The 12204-nt window shown below is 44.2% G+C and overlaps 1 protein-coding gene and 1 pseudogene across 7 annotated transcripts in view; one reads left to right on the top strand and one right to left on the bottom strand.

The window, feature by feature from the left end:
- The window catches only part of INO80 (INO80 complex subunit), a 146958-nt gene that overhangs the window by 110934 nt on the left and 23820 nt on the right, over positions 1-12204 (bottom strand). For 5 of the 7 annotated variants that reach the window (XR_002830330.1, XM_023757479.1, XM_023757478.1 and 2 more), the window contains exons 2-5: positions 10743-10928; positions 10331-10500; positions 10172-10239; positions 6267-6455 (exon numbers count right to left, since the gene is read on the bottom strand). Coding sequence is in view for 6 of the 7 variants with exons in the window: in XM_023757479.1 (XP_023613247.1) it covers positions 6267-6455; positions 10172-10239; positions 10331-10500; positions 10743-10885 (570 nt within the window). In the remaining variant the exon portion in view is untranslated. The remainder of the gene's footprint in view (positions 1-6266; positions 6456-10171; positions 10240-10330; positions 10501-10742; positions 10929-12204) is intronic. The other 2 variants (XM_023757481.1, XM_023757480.1) reach the window with 1 other exon arrangement.
- LOC102439335 lies at positions 4908-6202 on the top strand (annotated as a pseudogene).

The following is a 12204-nucleotide window of genomic DNA, read 5'->3' on the forward strand; positions in this document are numbered from 1 at the left end:
TGCCGGAGGAAAATCGTAGCCGGCAGCCAGGGGAAGGAAGGCCTACTGCACGAATCTCTTCATGCAACAGGCCTCTAGTCTATATATAAAAGCCTAAGCGACCATTCGACCATCTGACCAATAGCTATGACATGCAATGACCACCAGAGGGCAGATGCCATGACCAGTAGCTATGATGCACATTGACCAACAGGGGGTAGACGCTCAATGCGGGAGCTGTCGAGCTGCCAAGCTGCAGTGACTTGGCAGCTGCGGTTCTCAGGTGACACACCAGAACCAGAGAGGCGGGAGCCCGATTCTGGGGAGCGTCACCCCAGAACCACCCTCTTGCAATCCGAGACCCTTCAGGGGATATCAAAGAGTCGATTTCAGCCCGATCCCCGCAGGTCAGGCAGAGGGACCCCACCGGTGCACGAATAATACAATAAATAATAATACAAGAATAAACTGTGCTTTGCCTATATATAACTGTAAACCTACTTTTGCTCTACCTTGTATTTGAGGCAAGTAATTCTTTGCAGAAAGATCTCCTCTTGGAATTCATCAACAAGATATAAACCATATTTCTAGCCGAAACCGGTTTGGCTCAATGGATAGAGCATCGGCCTGCGGACTGAAGGGTCCCAGGTTTGATTCCGGTCAAGGGCATATACCTTGGTTGCGGGCATATCCCCAGTGGGAGATGTGCAGGAGGCAGCTGATCGATGTTTCTCTCTCATCGATGTTTCTAACTCTCTATCCCTCTCCCTTCCTCTCTGTAAAAAATCAATAAAATATATTTAAAAAAAACAACAAACCATATTTCTACTATGAATAGATCCTCAGATTTTCCAAGGTTTCTGATGCCCTCTATTCTAGCTTTCAGTCTTATATTTGGTCCAAACAGTCACCAGCCATCCCAATTCTTCATTGTTTCAAGTCTTTTCTATCTTCATCTACTACTAAGGGAGTCTGACAATATTATGAATAGTGCCTATGTTGCCAGAATTATAACATAGGAATAATTCCTTTTGCTTTCCAGGGAATAGTTAATACTTTCAAACATTTCATTTAAATTGACCCCCAAAGCTCACATTAATTCCATCACAATTATTACTAATGGATAAATATGAATATAAATTAAAATTAGGTAGTCCAATGTCAAATCTCTTTTCCTGGATTATGGCCAAATGAGTTTTCCAAGAAATGAAACTAAAAAAGAAGAGAACTATTACAAGGTCACCTGTCAAAGTTCAAAATTAAATGAGCAATCATCAAGCTGTATACTTAAAACCAGTGAACTTTTCCATATGAAAGTTTTCAATTCAAAAAACCACAAATAGCCCTAGATGGTTTGGCTCAGTGAATAGAGTGTCAGCCTGTGGATTGAAGAGTCCTGGGATCGATTCTGGTCAAGGGCACATGCCAGGGTAGCGGGCTCAATCCCCAGGGGGCGAATGCAGGAGGCAGCCGATCAATGGTTCTCTCTCATCATTGATATTTCCATCTCTCTCTCTGCCTCTCCCTGCCTCTCTGAAATCAATAAAAATTTATTTAAAATAATAATAATCCTATCTAGCTCTGGCTGGTTTGGCTCAGTGGATAGAGTGTCGGCCTGCAAACTGAAGGGTCCCAGGTTCGATTCCAGTCAAGGGCATGTACCTTGGTTGCAGGCATATCCCCAGTGGGAGGTGTGCAGGAGGCAGCTGATCGATGTTTCTCTCTCATCGATGTTTCTGACTCTCTATCCCTCTCCCTTTCTCTCTGTAAAAAATCAATAAAATATATTTTTTTAAAAAAAATCCTATCTAGTAAAAGAGTAATATGCAAATTAACCATCACCCCCTCACTCCCTCACTCCGTTACAAAGATGGCGGCGGCCACGGAGCTGGAGGGAACGGGAGGCTTGTGTTGCCCCTGGCAATGGAGGAAGCCAAGCTTCCTGCCTGCCCTGCCAGCCCTGAGCTCTGCTCAAGGCTACAAAGTTTCAATTATACAGTGGGGCCTTGACTTACGAGTTTAATTCGTTCCGTGATGGAGCTCGTAACTCAAATTACTCGTATGTCAAATCATAAAGTGAACGAGTGAGACACGTGATGCTGGGCTGATGTTGTGGCGTTCACTGTGATGTTCGCTGCGCCAACTAGCGGTAGGGTATCTGAAGCTGGCTCATAACCCAAATTTTAGCTCGCAACTCAAAGCAAAAAATTAGCCAAGAGACGGCTCGTATCTCGAAAAACTCGTTAGTCGGGACACTCGTTAAGTCAAGGCCCCACTGTAGAAGATAAATAAATCCCAGATACCTGCTTCGAACTGGCGTGGCCTCCGCTCAAGGAGGGCCTGGGAACCTGGGTTGCCAGAGGCAACCCAGGAGACCTGGGCTCCGCTCAAGGCTACAAAGTTTCAATTATAGAAGATAAATAAATCCCAGATACCTGCTTCTAGCCCGCAGGTGTGACCAGCCTGAAAATAGCCCTCAGCCCCTCACCCCAGCTGCCAGCCTGAAAACGGTCTTCAGCCCCTCGCCCAGGCTGGCCAGGCACCCCAGCGGGGCCCCCACCCTGATCCGGGACACCCTTCAGGGCAAACCAGCTGGCCCCCATCTGTGCACCAGGCCTCTATCTTATATAATAAAAGGGTAATACGCAAATTGACCCTAACAGCTAAACGACTGGGAATGACTGGTCACTATGACACACACTGACCACCAGGGGGCAGATGCTGAATGCAGGAGCTGCCCCCTGGTGGTCAGTGCACTCTCACAGGGGGAGCTCTGCTCAGCCACAAGCCAGGCTGATGACTGCCAGCACAGCGGTGGTGGCGGGAGCCTCTCCCGCCTCCTCAGCAATGCTAAGGATGTCCGACTGCAGCTTAGGTCTGCTCCCCGCTGGCAAGTGGACATCCCCCAAGGGCTCCCAGACTGCAAGAGGGCACAGGCCGGGCTGAGGGACCCCCCCAAGTGCACAAAGTTTTGCATACCAGGCCTCTAGTAATACTAATAAACCACAAATATTTCAAGCACCAAGTGCATTAACACTGTACCTTAAGAAGGAACTCTTCATCTTAATCAAAACAGTCAGATATCTGTTTATCACTTCTACAGGCTGCCTTTAGCATATTATCCAAAGTTTTCTGAACTAACTCTGGACCTTAACTAACTGATATAAAGTTATTAGATCTTCAAATATGCTATTATCCATTATGTACAAAGTGCTACACTTCTGTCAAAAATCAGAAGGCTTTGCTTGGTTAGCATAGCTCAGTGGTTGAGCACTGACCTATGAATCAGGAGGTCACGGTTCGATTCCCAGTCAAGGCACATGCCTGGGTTACAGGCTCAAACCCCAGTGTGGGGCATGCAGGAGGCAGTCAATCAATGATTCTCTCTCATTATTGGTGTTTCTATCTCTCTCTCTCTTCCTTCCTCTCTGAAATCAATAAAAATATATTAAAAAAATAAAACAAAACTATATCAATCTAATGTTAGTATACGAAGAAGATAAGTTTTTTTCAAGATAGAAACACTTCCAAAGAGCAAATGTCTTGAAAACAAACAAAAACCCAATAAATTCAAAATGGTGTAGTCACTTTGGAAAATAATCTGGCAGTTCCTTAAAAGGGTAAGCATAAAATTCCCCTATGACCCAGTGATTCCTAGATATATACCCTAGAGCAATGGTCAGCAAACTGCGGCTTGCGAGCCACATGTGGCTCTTTGGCCCCTGAGTGAGGCCACCAAGTTTCAACCACACTGTATGTGCGCGCCCGCACGTGCTATTTTGTGGAAGAGCCATACTCAAGGGGCCGCAGTTTGCCGACCACTGCCCTAGAGAAATGAAAATACATGTCCATACCGAAAACTTGAACTCAAATGTTCATGGCAGGAATACTCATAACAGCTTAAAGTGGAAACAACTCTATCCGTAGGTATGATTCATAATAGCCAAAAAGTAAAAAAAATATCCAATTAGTTCATCAACTGATGCAAATAAAATACGATATGTCCATACAATGGAATATTATTTGGCAATAAAAAGAAGCAAAGTATGGATTTATGCTACAACATAAACTTTGAAAACAAGTAAGAGAAGCTTAATACAAAGGACACATGTTTTTCCATTTGTATGAAACATCTAGAATACACACATTTATAGAGACAAGTGGTAGACTCATGACTTCTTGGAACTGAGAGGAATGGAGACAATGGGGAGAGGGCAACAGCTAAGGAAAATAGAGTCGTTTCAGAGTGAGAAAATAATCTAAATTAGATAGTAATAATAGTTACACAACTCTATGAATATACTAGAAACCACTGAACTGTGTACCTTAGAAGACTGAATTTTTTTGGTGTGTGAAATATATTTCAATAAAGGTATCACTGTAACAACCACCACCACCACCACCCTATATAATAAAAACCTAATATGCTAAGTGTCCGACCGTTCGTTCGACCGTACGACCAATTGCTATGATGAGCACTGACCACCAGGGGGCAGATGCTCAGACCGGTAGGTTAGCTTGCTGCTGGGGTCCGGCCAATCGGGACTGGGCGAGATGGGCTGGACACGTCCTAGAGCCCTCCCGCGGTCCCTCCCCAACTGGCCAACCTCCCGCGAACCGTCCCGGAAAGGCCTGCCCCGATCAGTCGGATCGGGACTGGGCAAGACAGCCCCCGACCAGGACTGGGCGAGACAGGCCAGACACACCCTGGAGCCCTCCTCAGCCCCAATCTTGGTGGGGTCCCTTGGCCTGGCCTGCACCCTCTTGCAATCCAGGACTCCTCGGGGGATGTTGGAGAGCTGGTTTCGGCCCAATTCCTGCAGGCCAGGCCGAGGGACCCCACCGGTGAACAAATCCATACACCGGGCCTCTAGTCTAAATATAAAGTTAAAATGATGTATCTTGAAGCACAGTCACAAGGGTCTTGGCCGGCACAGGCACAGTGAGTGTGAGCAGCAGTAGGCATGGATGACGAGAAAGAGACATATTGGCTGTGGAAGATTTGCAAGACAATTCTTCAGCTGTGCCATGACCGAGGCTACCTGGTGACTCAGGATGAGCTGGATCAGACACTAGGAGTTCACGGCCCAGTTTGGGGACAAGCCAAGTGAAGGATGGCCACAGTGCACGAACCTCATGGTGCTGGTCAACCACAATGATGACCCCATTGAGCAGATGTTTGTCTTTTTCCCAGAGGAGCCCAAGGTGGGGATCAAGACCATCAAGGTGTACTGACAACACATGCAGAAGGAAAACATCACCCGAGCCCTCATTGTGGTGCAGCAGGGCATGACACCCTCCACCAAGCAGTTCCTGGTCGACATGGCTCCCAAGTTCATCCTGGAATTGTTTCTGCAGCAGGAGCTGCTCATCAACATCACGGAGCACAAGCTGGTCCCAGAGCATGTCGACATGACCAAGGAGGAGGTGACAGAGCTGCTGGCCAGATATAAACTCCAAGAAAACCAGCTGCCCAGGATCCAGGCTGGAGACCCTGTGCGTACTACTCTGGTATAAAGCAAGGGCAGGTAGTGAAGATCATGCGGCCCAGCAAAACCGCAGGCAGATACATGACGTACCAGCTGGTACAGTAGCCAGCCTACCACCTAGCAGCCCCTGGGAGACAGACAAATGGACTGTAGCCACCTTACTCAGGCAGTTGGCCTGCTGGCGGTCTGCCCTGCTGTGATCTGCTCAACCCTGGAAATCTACCTGCTGCTCCTCTGGAGCCCAAGGCAGACTGCGTGCTTGCCTTCCCTTGGCTGAGGGCCCTGTGGCCTCACATGGACACTGAGCCCCACCTGGGATCCTGTGTATTGGTTCCTCAAGATGCTGAGGAGAGGCCAGTGAGCCAACCAGCAACCAAGACAGTCCTAGGTTCTTGCCCATCCTCCCAAGCACTCCAAGCTGGCTCCCCACAAATGGGACTTGGGTCCGAGTCTTCGGGTAAGCCCCCACCTCCAGCTTCCATTCTCCATGCTCCTCTCACAGTGGCCCTATCCTTGACAGGTTGAGCACTCTGAGGTCAGCAGGCAGAGAGATTAAAACACATCCGGATTTGAGTTGGTATTGACGCTGGGTGTTTTTACATTAAAGGTGTTTTGAGTGAAAAATAAATAAATATATATACATGTATATGTATATATATATATGTGTGTGTGTGTGTGTGTGTATGTGTATATGTATATATGTATGTATGTATGTGTATATATATATATCTTCAGTGAATATAACCCAGAGGGTAAATACCCAGTAGGAAGGTCTGCAATGTCTCCTGAAACTCTTACCTCCTTGTCTTTACTATATTTATTCTGGTGAAGTTTCTTATATTTGTGCAGCCGCAGCATGTTATGAAGTTCTTCTCTGCTGAGATTCAGTTCTTCCTCCTCCTCTTCTTCTTCCTCTTCTTCCTCTTCTTCATCATTGTCTTCACTCTGAGAATCTGCCTCACTGGATTCATCACTTAGCAGAATGTTCTGAAAAAGGGAGGAAATGGAACTTCTGCTTTGAAACAATTCCTTTTACAATACAAGAATTTTTTAATTGAATTTATTGGAGTGATATTGGCTAATAAAATTAATAGATGTCAAGTGTACAATTCTGTAGTACATCATCTGTATATATTGTACTGTGTGTTCACCACCCCAAGACAACACAAGCATTTTTTTTCCAGATCCCAAAACAATGACAAAAACAGATAGAGGGCAGTCATTCCAGTTTCCTTTATACTACTCTTTGCCAATCCAACTGAAAAACAAAAGGATACCCATTAAACCTAGTAACACACAAATTGAAGAGCACTAAAACATGGGAAACGCTATAAACATCAACAAAGCTAGATTTTACTAACTACTTACACTATATATATAATAGTTTAACTAAATGTCAAATACCAAAGAAAAAACAAAACAAAAAAAATACCTATCTATATATATAAAAGCCTAAGCAACTGGCCCACCAGCTGACCGGTAGCTATGACGCACACTGACCAACAGGGAGCAGACACTCAATGCAGGAGCTGCCAAGCTGCAGTGACTTGGTAGCTGCGGTCCTCGGGTGACCCAGAACCAGAGAGGAAGGAGCCTGATTCTAAGGTGCGTCACCCGAGAACCACCCTCTCGCAATCCGGGACCCCTCGGAGGATGTCAGAGAGCCAATTTCAGCCCAATCCCCGCAGGCCAGACCAAGGGACCCACCAGTGCACGAATCCGTGCACCAGGCCTCTAGCCCATTGCAGAGGTCGTGGGTCTGGCCCTTAGAGAAACTTTTCAACTCAATTAGCTAAATGATGAGGCGTGCAGGACCTATTGGCTGCGGCCCCAACATCTAAAGCCCGTGCTGGCCCACCCGCTTAATATCGATTTCCAGTGGAGGCAGTGAATTTTCCTGCTACCACACTCAGCTGGGAAACCGCTGCAGCTTCCCTCCTTCCAGGCAGACAGTAGCGCCAGCAGGCAACCTCTAGGGAAAGAAGGAGGCGAAGGAGCAGCTCAGGTGGGAAGGAGGTTCCCACCGCCACAGGACTCTGCCTGGGCGGAGGGGCCTGGGCGGGAGCCTGACATTAAGCAGGGTCCTGCCCTAGGCCAACTAGATTCCAGGCTTAGTAAATCCTGTTTGCTAATAGCATTTTGCAGCTAAATGCCCACAAGTCATCAGTTACCTCCAAACTTAGGGTAAAGTTAGATGAAAGAAGCAAGACAGATACAGAAAATGACATAATATTGGGAGAAGAGAGGAGGGAGCCCGATTCTGGGGTGCATCACTGAAGAACCGCCCTCTCTCAATCCGGGATCCCTCAGGGGATGTCAGAGAGCCAGTTTCAGCTCCATCCCTGCAGGCCAGGCCGAGGGACCCCACCGGTGCACGAATCCATGCACCGGGCCTCTAGTAGGATATAAAAGAATATAGAAAGCAAGCTGTAATGGCTAATAAAGAAACAATCCCCAAATTCATTCATGAATGGATAAACAAAATGTAATATTATACAGATAATCAAATATTATTCATCAATAAAAAGGAATAAAGTACTGATATGTGCCACAACATGAATGAAGTTTGAAAATGTTATGCTAAGTGAGAAGCCAGACACAAAAGGCAACATATTATATGATATCCTGTTTATATGAAATGCCCAGAAGAGGCAAATCCTTACAGACAGAAAACAGATTAGTGTTTGCCAGAGGCTGAGTATGTAGAGAATGGGGAGCAACTGCTAGTGAGTACAGAGGTTTCTTTCTGGAGTGATGAAAATATTTTTTTATTAGACAGTGATGATTGATGCACACAACTTTATGAATATACCAGAAATGACTAAATCATACTTTAAAGGGGTAGATTTTATGGCATGTGAATTTTATCTTGATTTTTAAAAATGTGATGGCTAGCCCTAGCCAGTTTGGCTCAATGGATAGAGCGTAAACCTGCGGACTGAAGGATCCCAGGTTCAATTCCAGTCCAGAGCACATGCCTGGGTTGTGGGCTCGATCCCCAGTAGGGGGCGTGCAGGAGGCAGCCAATCAATGATTCTCTGTCATCATTGATGTTTGTATCTCTCTCTCCCTCTCCCTTCCTCTCAAAAATCAATAAAAATATTTTGAAAAAAATATGTGATGGCTAAACAAAGATTTCTGAATTCCCAACAGCTTACAGCCTCACTGAGCTGACGCAATCTGGACTTTTGCACATGAGTTTTTAAAAGGGCCTAATGATAATAATAAAAGAATACCTTTAAGTTACTTTCCATTCTTCACAAGAAAAGTATGAAATAGAGAAAAATTAGTTTCAATAGAAGAAATGCTATCCTTAACTCAGTTTGACAGTAATCTTGTAAGCATCTTAACCATACTGAACCACTCTCTTGCTTATAAAGACTCCAATAACTTACTACTGTAACTAGAGTAAAATACAAATTCCTTGACATGGTGTACAAAGACTCTAAGTGATCAGGTTCTCTAACCTCATCTTCTACCATCCACTTATTCACTGTCCTCCAGGTATAGGAGTTTTCTTTCTCCCTCAAACATACTGAGTTGCTTTCTTTCTCAGAACTTTTGGAGTTATTCCTTCTGATTGAAATGCTCACATCTTATACCTTCACACAGTTCTCTCTGATCATTCAGAAATTGTTAAAATGTTACTTCTTTAAAGCCATATTTATTTATTTGTTTACAGGCTTACTCACTGCCTCCCTCCATTAGAATGTAAGTTCCTCAGGGCAGGAATCCTGTCTATGAACAACAGTATCTGGCACATAGGATGTACTTAATCAACATTTGGTGAGTGAATAAACTACTCAAGGGCAGATAAAAAGTAGACTGAATGTCCCAATTACAACATGAGCCAGTGAGGGCAAGGATCTTATCTAATACTAGAGGCCCGGTGCACAAAATTCGTGCACTTGCGGGGGGGGGGGGGCCCTCAGCCTGGCCTATGCCCTCTGGTAGTCCAGCAGCCCTCGGGGGATGTTCGACTGATGGCAGTTGGACATCCTTAGTGCTGCCATGGAGGTGGGAGATACTCCCACCACCGTGGCTGCACTTACCAGCCGTGAGCCAGGCTTCTCGCTGAGCTGTGCACCTGCTGTGGGAGTGCACTGACCACCAGGGGGCAGCTCCTGTGTTGAGCGTCTGCCCCCTGGTGGTCAGTGTGCGTCATAGCAACCGGTCGTTCTGCCATTCGGTCTATTTGCATTTTATCCTTTTATTATATAGGATGGTCTTTGGTTAATTAATTCCCACCCACCCACCCACGATAGGGGTAGGGGAAGGATGCGGGAGGTTGCCCAGCCAGGGAGAGACTGCAGGAGGGCTCCAGAGCATGTCTGGCCCGTCTCGCTCAGTCCCAATCAACCGGACCCCAGCAGCAAGCTAACCTACCAGTCAGAGCATCTGCCCCCTGGTGGTCAGCACACGTCATAGCGAGCGCTCGAACTCCTGGTCTCCGGGTCGAACTCCCGAGGGGACACTTTGCCTATTAGCCTCTTATATATAGAGATATTTGTACTCAATAATGTTTACTAAAACAAACTTCATTCTTCTAGATTCTTGTCTATAATCTCTTCAAAAAACCACACCCAGAAAAAAGACTCATGTCTATAAAAATCTCTGCCAATGTGCCAGAATGCATCAATATCTTTCCCTCTTACTTATTGTTAGTAGATTATTTGAATTCTAAACATTCTGTCTTCTCTTACCTTTAGCCACTTCCTGCTTTTCTTCAACTTAGAGAAATTATATAAATTTCCTTTGTCAGCTTTTGATTCTGTGTAAAGAAACATAAAGAATAATAAAATCAAAGGATGACTAACCAAGAAGAACTGACAGTCCAAAGAGGGATCTCATACCACACTGACCTGACTGTAGAACTCCATTCAATGAGTACGTGTTTAACATTCCAGAACTGCTTGCTCCAGAAGTTTCACCAAGCAATGAATTTGGAGGTTCTTCCTTAACTTGTATTAAGGGATCCCCAGACTGGGGCAATAAAGGATTACTGTCATCCAGTCCATCTTCACTTTCATCACTAGAAATTAAGAATGGTGAATACACAATCAGGGCTGACCCAGCAAAATATTATAATTTATGGTTAGTAGGCTGAACATTTTCTAGGAGAAATGGATCGTTTGAAAAAGTTCACTGTTTTATTTGAAAGGAAATATATCAAACATGCTAAAAATCATGAAGTATTTTAACCCTAAAATCTACAGTGAAAATGGGAATCAGAAATATGACTAAACATCATAGAGGAAAGATGGATTAACATACCTAGAAATATTCCTGTTGAAGATGGCTGATGTCTGTCGCAGGAAATGGTCCAACCGGAGGGCCCTCTCCAGGTACTGAAGATAGAGGGGCTTTGCCAGCTCAGTGCAGCCGCCATCGTCCCCGGCACCCAACTCCGAGGCCATAGAACAAATCTGTCTTCATGCACAAGGGTCTCTGACTGCACGGCTGTAGAATGGAGATAAGTAGTGAAAAATGAAATACTATTATTGTCCCGTTATCATAACTGCTTTTTATAAATGTCAAAATAAATCAAACCTTGTCTACAGGAAGATCATTATAAAGCTCACAATAGGCACTGCCTTCTAATGCAAAGGCAGAAGTTAAAAGGATGAGAACATCAAAATACAGAAAAAAAGTCATGTCACAATAGAAATTCACACTACACTTCTTTGAAACAGTACCTTACAATTTATACCCATTTCTCTGTGCCCTACAAATGAACAATTACTAACATTAATCCAAATCTATACCACAAGCTCATTGTTATACACCTCACATCACCTTCAAACAGCTGCTCCCTTTTTTCATTTTATATTTACATTTGTACATATGTGTGACGTGTTACAAGAGAATAGATATACTGGCAGAGTATTTTACATCCCTTGTAAACATGCCACGAAGTACAAGATTTAGAAATGATTTAGAAAACTGGAGCAAAAAGAATAAAAGTGAGGACAAGAAACATAGTATAGCCTGAGCATTCTCTTTGCTACTTTAAGTTGTTAAAGACAATGTTAGAGTCAGAATATCTTCATTAGAGAAACAATCATTATAACAATTTTCCATCTTTAAAAAATTAAGAGGTTGAGCCAGGATTAAATAATGAGATAATATAGAGTAATTAGATTATCCTCTGATATACAATGAGTACTCAATAATGGTAAATGTTTTAAAAGTTCATAATCTATGCATAAACCATTGTCACAGACAATGTGGTGAAGGCCTGAGGGGGCAAGGGTAGGATGGAGGGGGTCAATGGGGGAAAAAAGGGAACAGCTGTAATACTCTCAACAATAAATTGAAAAATAAACTTCATTATCCAACAAACTAAGGTATATGCTTTTCAAAGAAACTTTAGTATATTTTAAAAAATATATATATTTTTGCCGAAACCAGTTTGGCTCAGTGGATAGAGCGTCAGCCTGTGGACTGAAAGGTCCCAGGTTCGATTCTGGTCAAGGGCATGTACCTTGGTTGCAGGCACATCCCCAGTTGGAGATGTGCAGGAGGCAGCTGATCGATGTTCATAAGTCCATGCTCAACCACTGAGCCACACTGGAATGGCAAAACTATAGTATCTTTATTTTGTATTATCTTCTTTTTATTATAGTTTTTTAAATTTCCTAATATAATCTTCCTACTTATGGAAATGTTAGAAATTCTCCTCTAATGGATATATAGATTCAATAAATCCCTATCAAAATCTAAGCAGTCTACTGCT

The sequence above is a fragment of the Myotis lucifugus genome, unplaced genomic scaffold (assembly GCF_000147115.1).
Source record: "Myotis lucifugus unplaced genomic scaffold, Myoluc2.0 scaffold_109, whole genome shotgun sequence".
NCBI classification, from domain to species: domain Eukaryota; kingdom Metazoa; phylum Chordata; class Mammalia; order Chiroptera; family Vespertilionidae; genus Myotis; species Myotis lucifugus.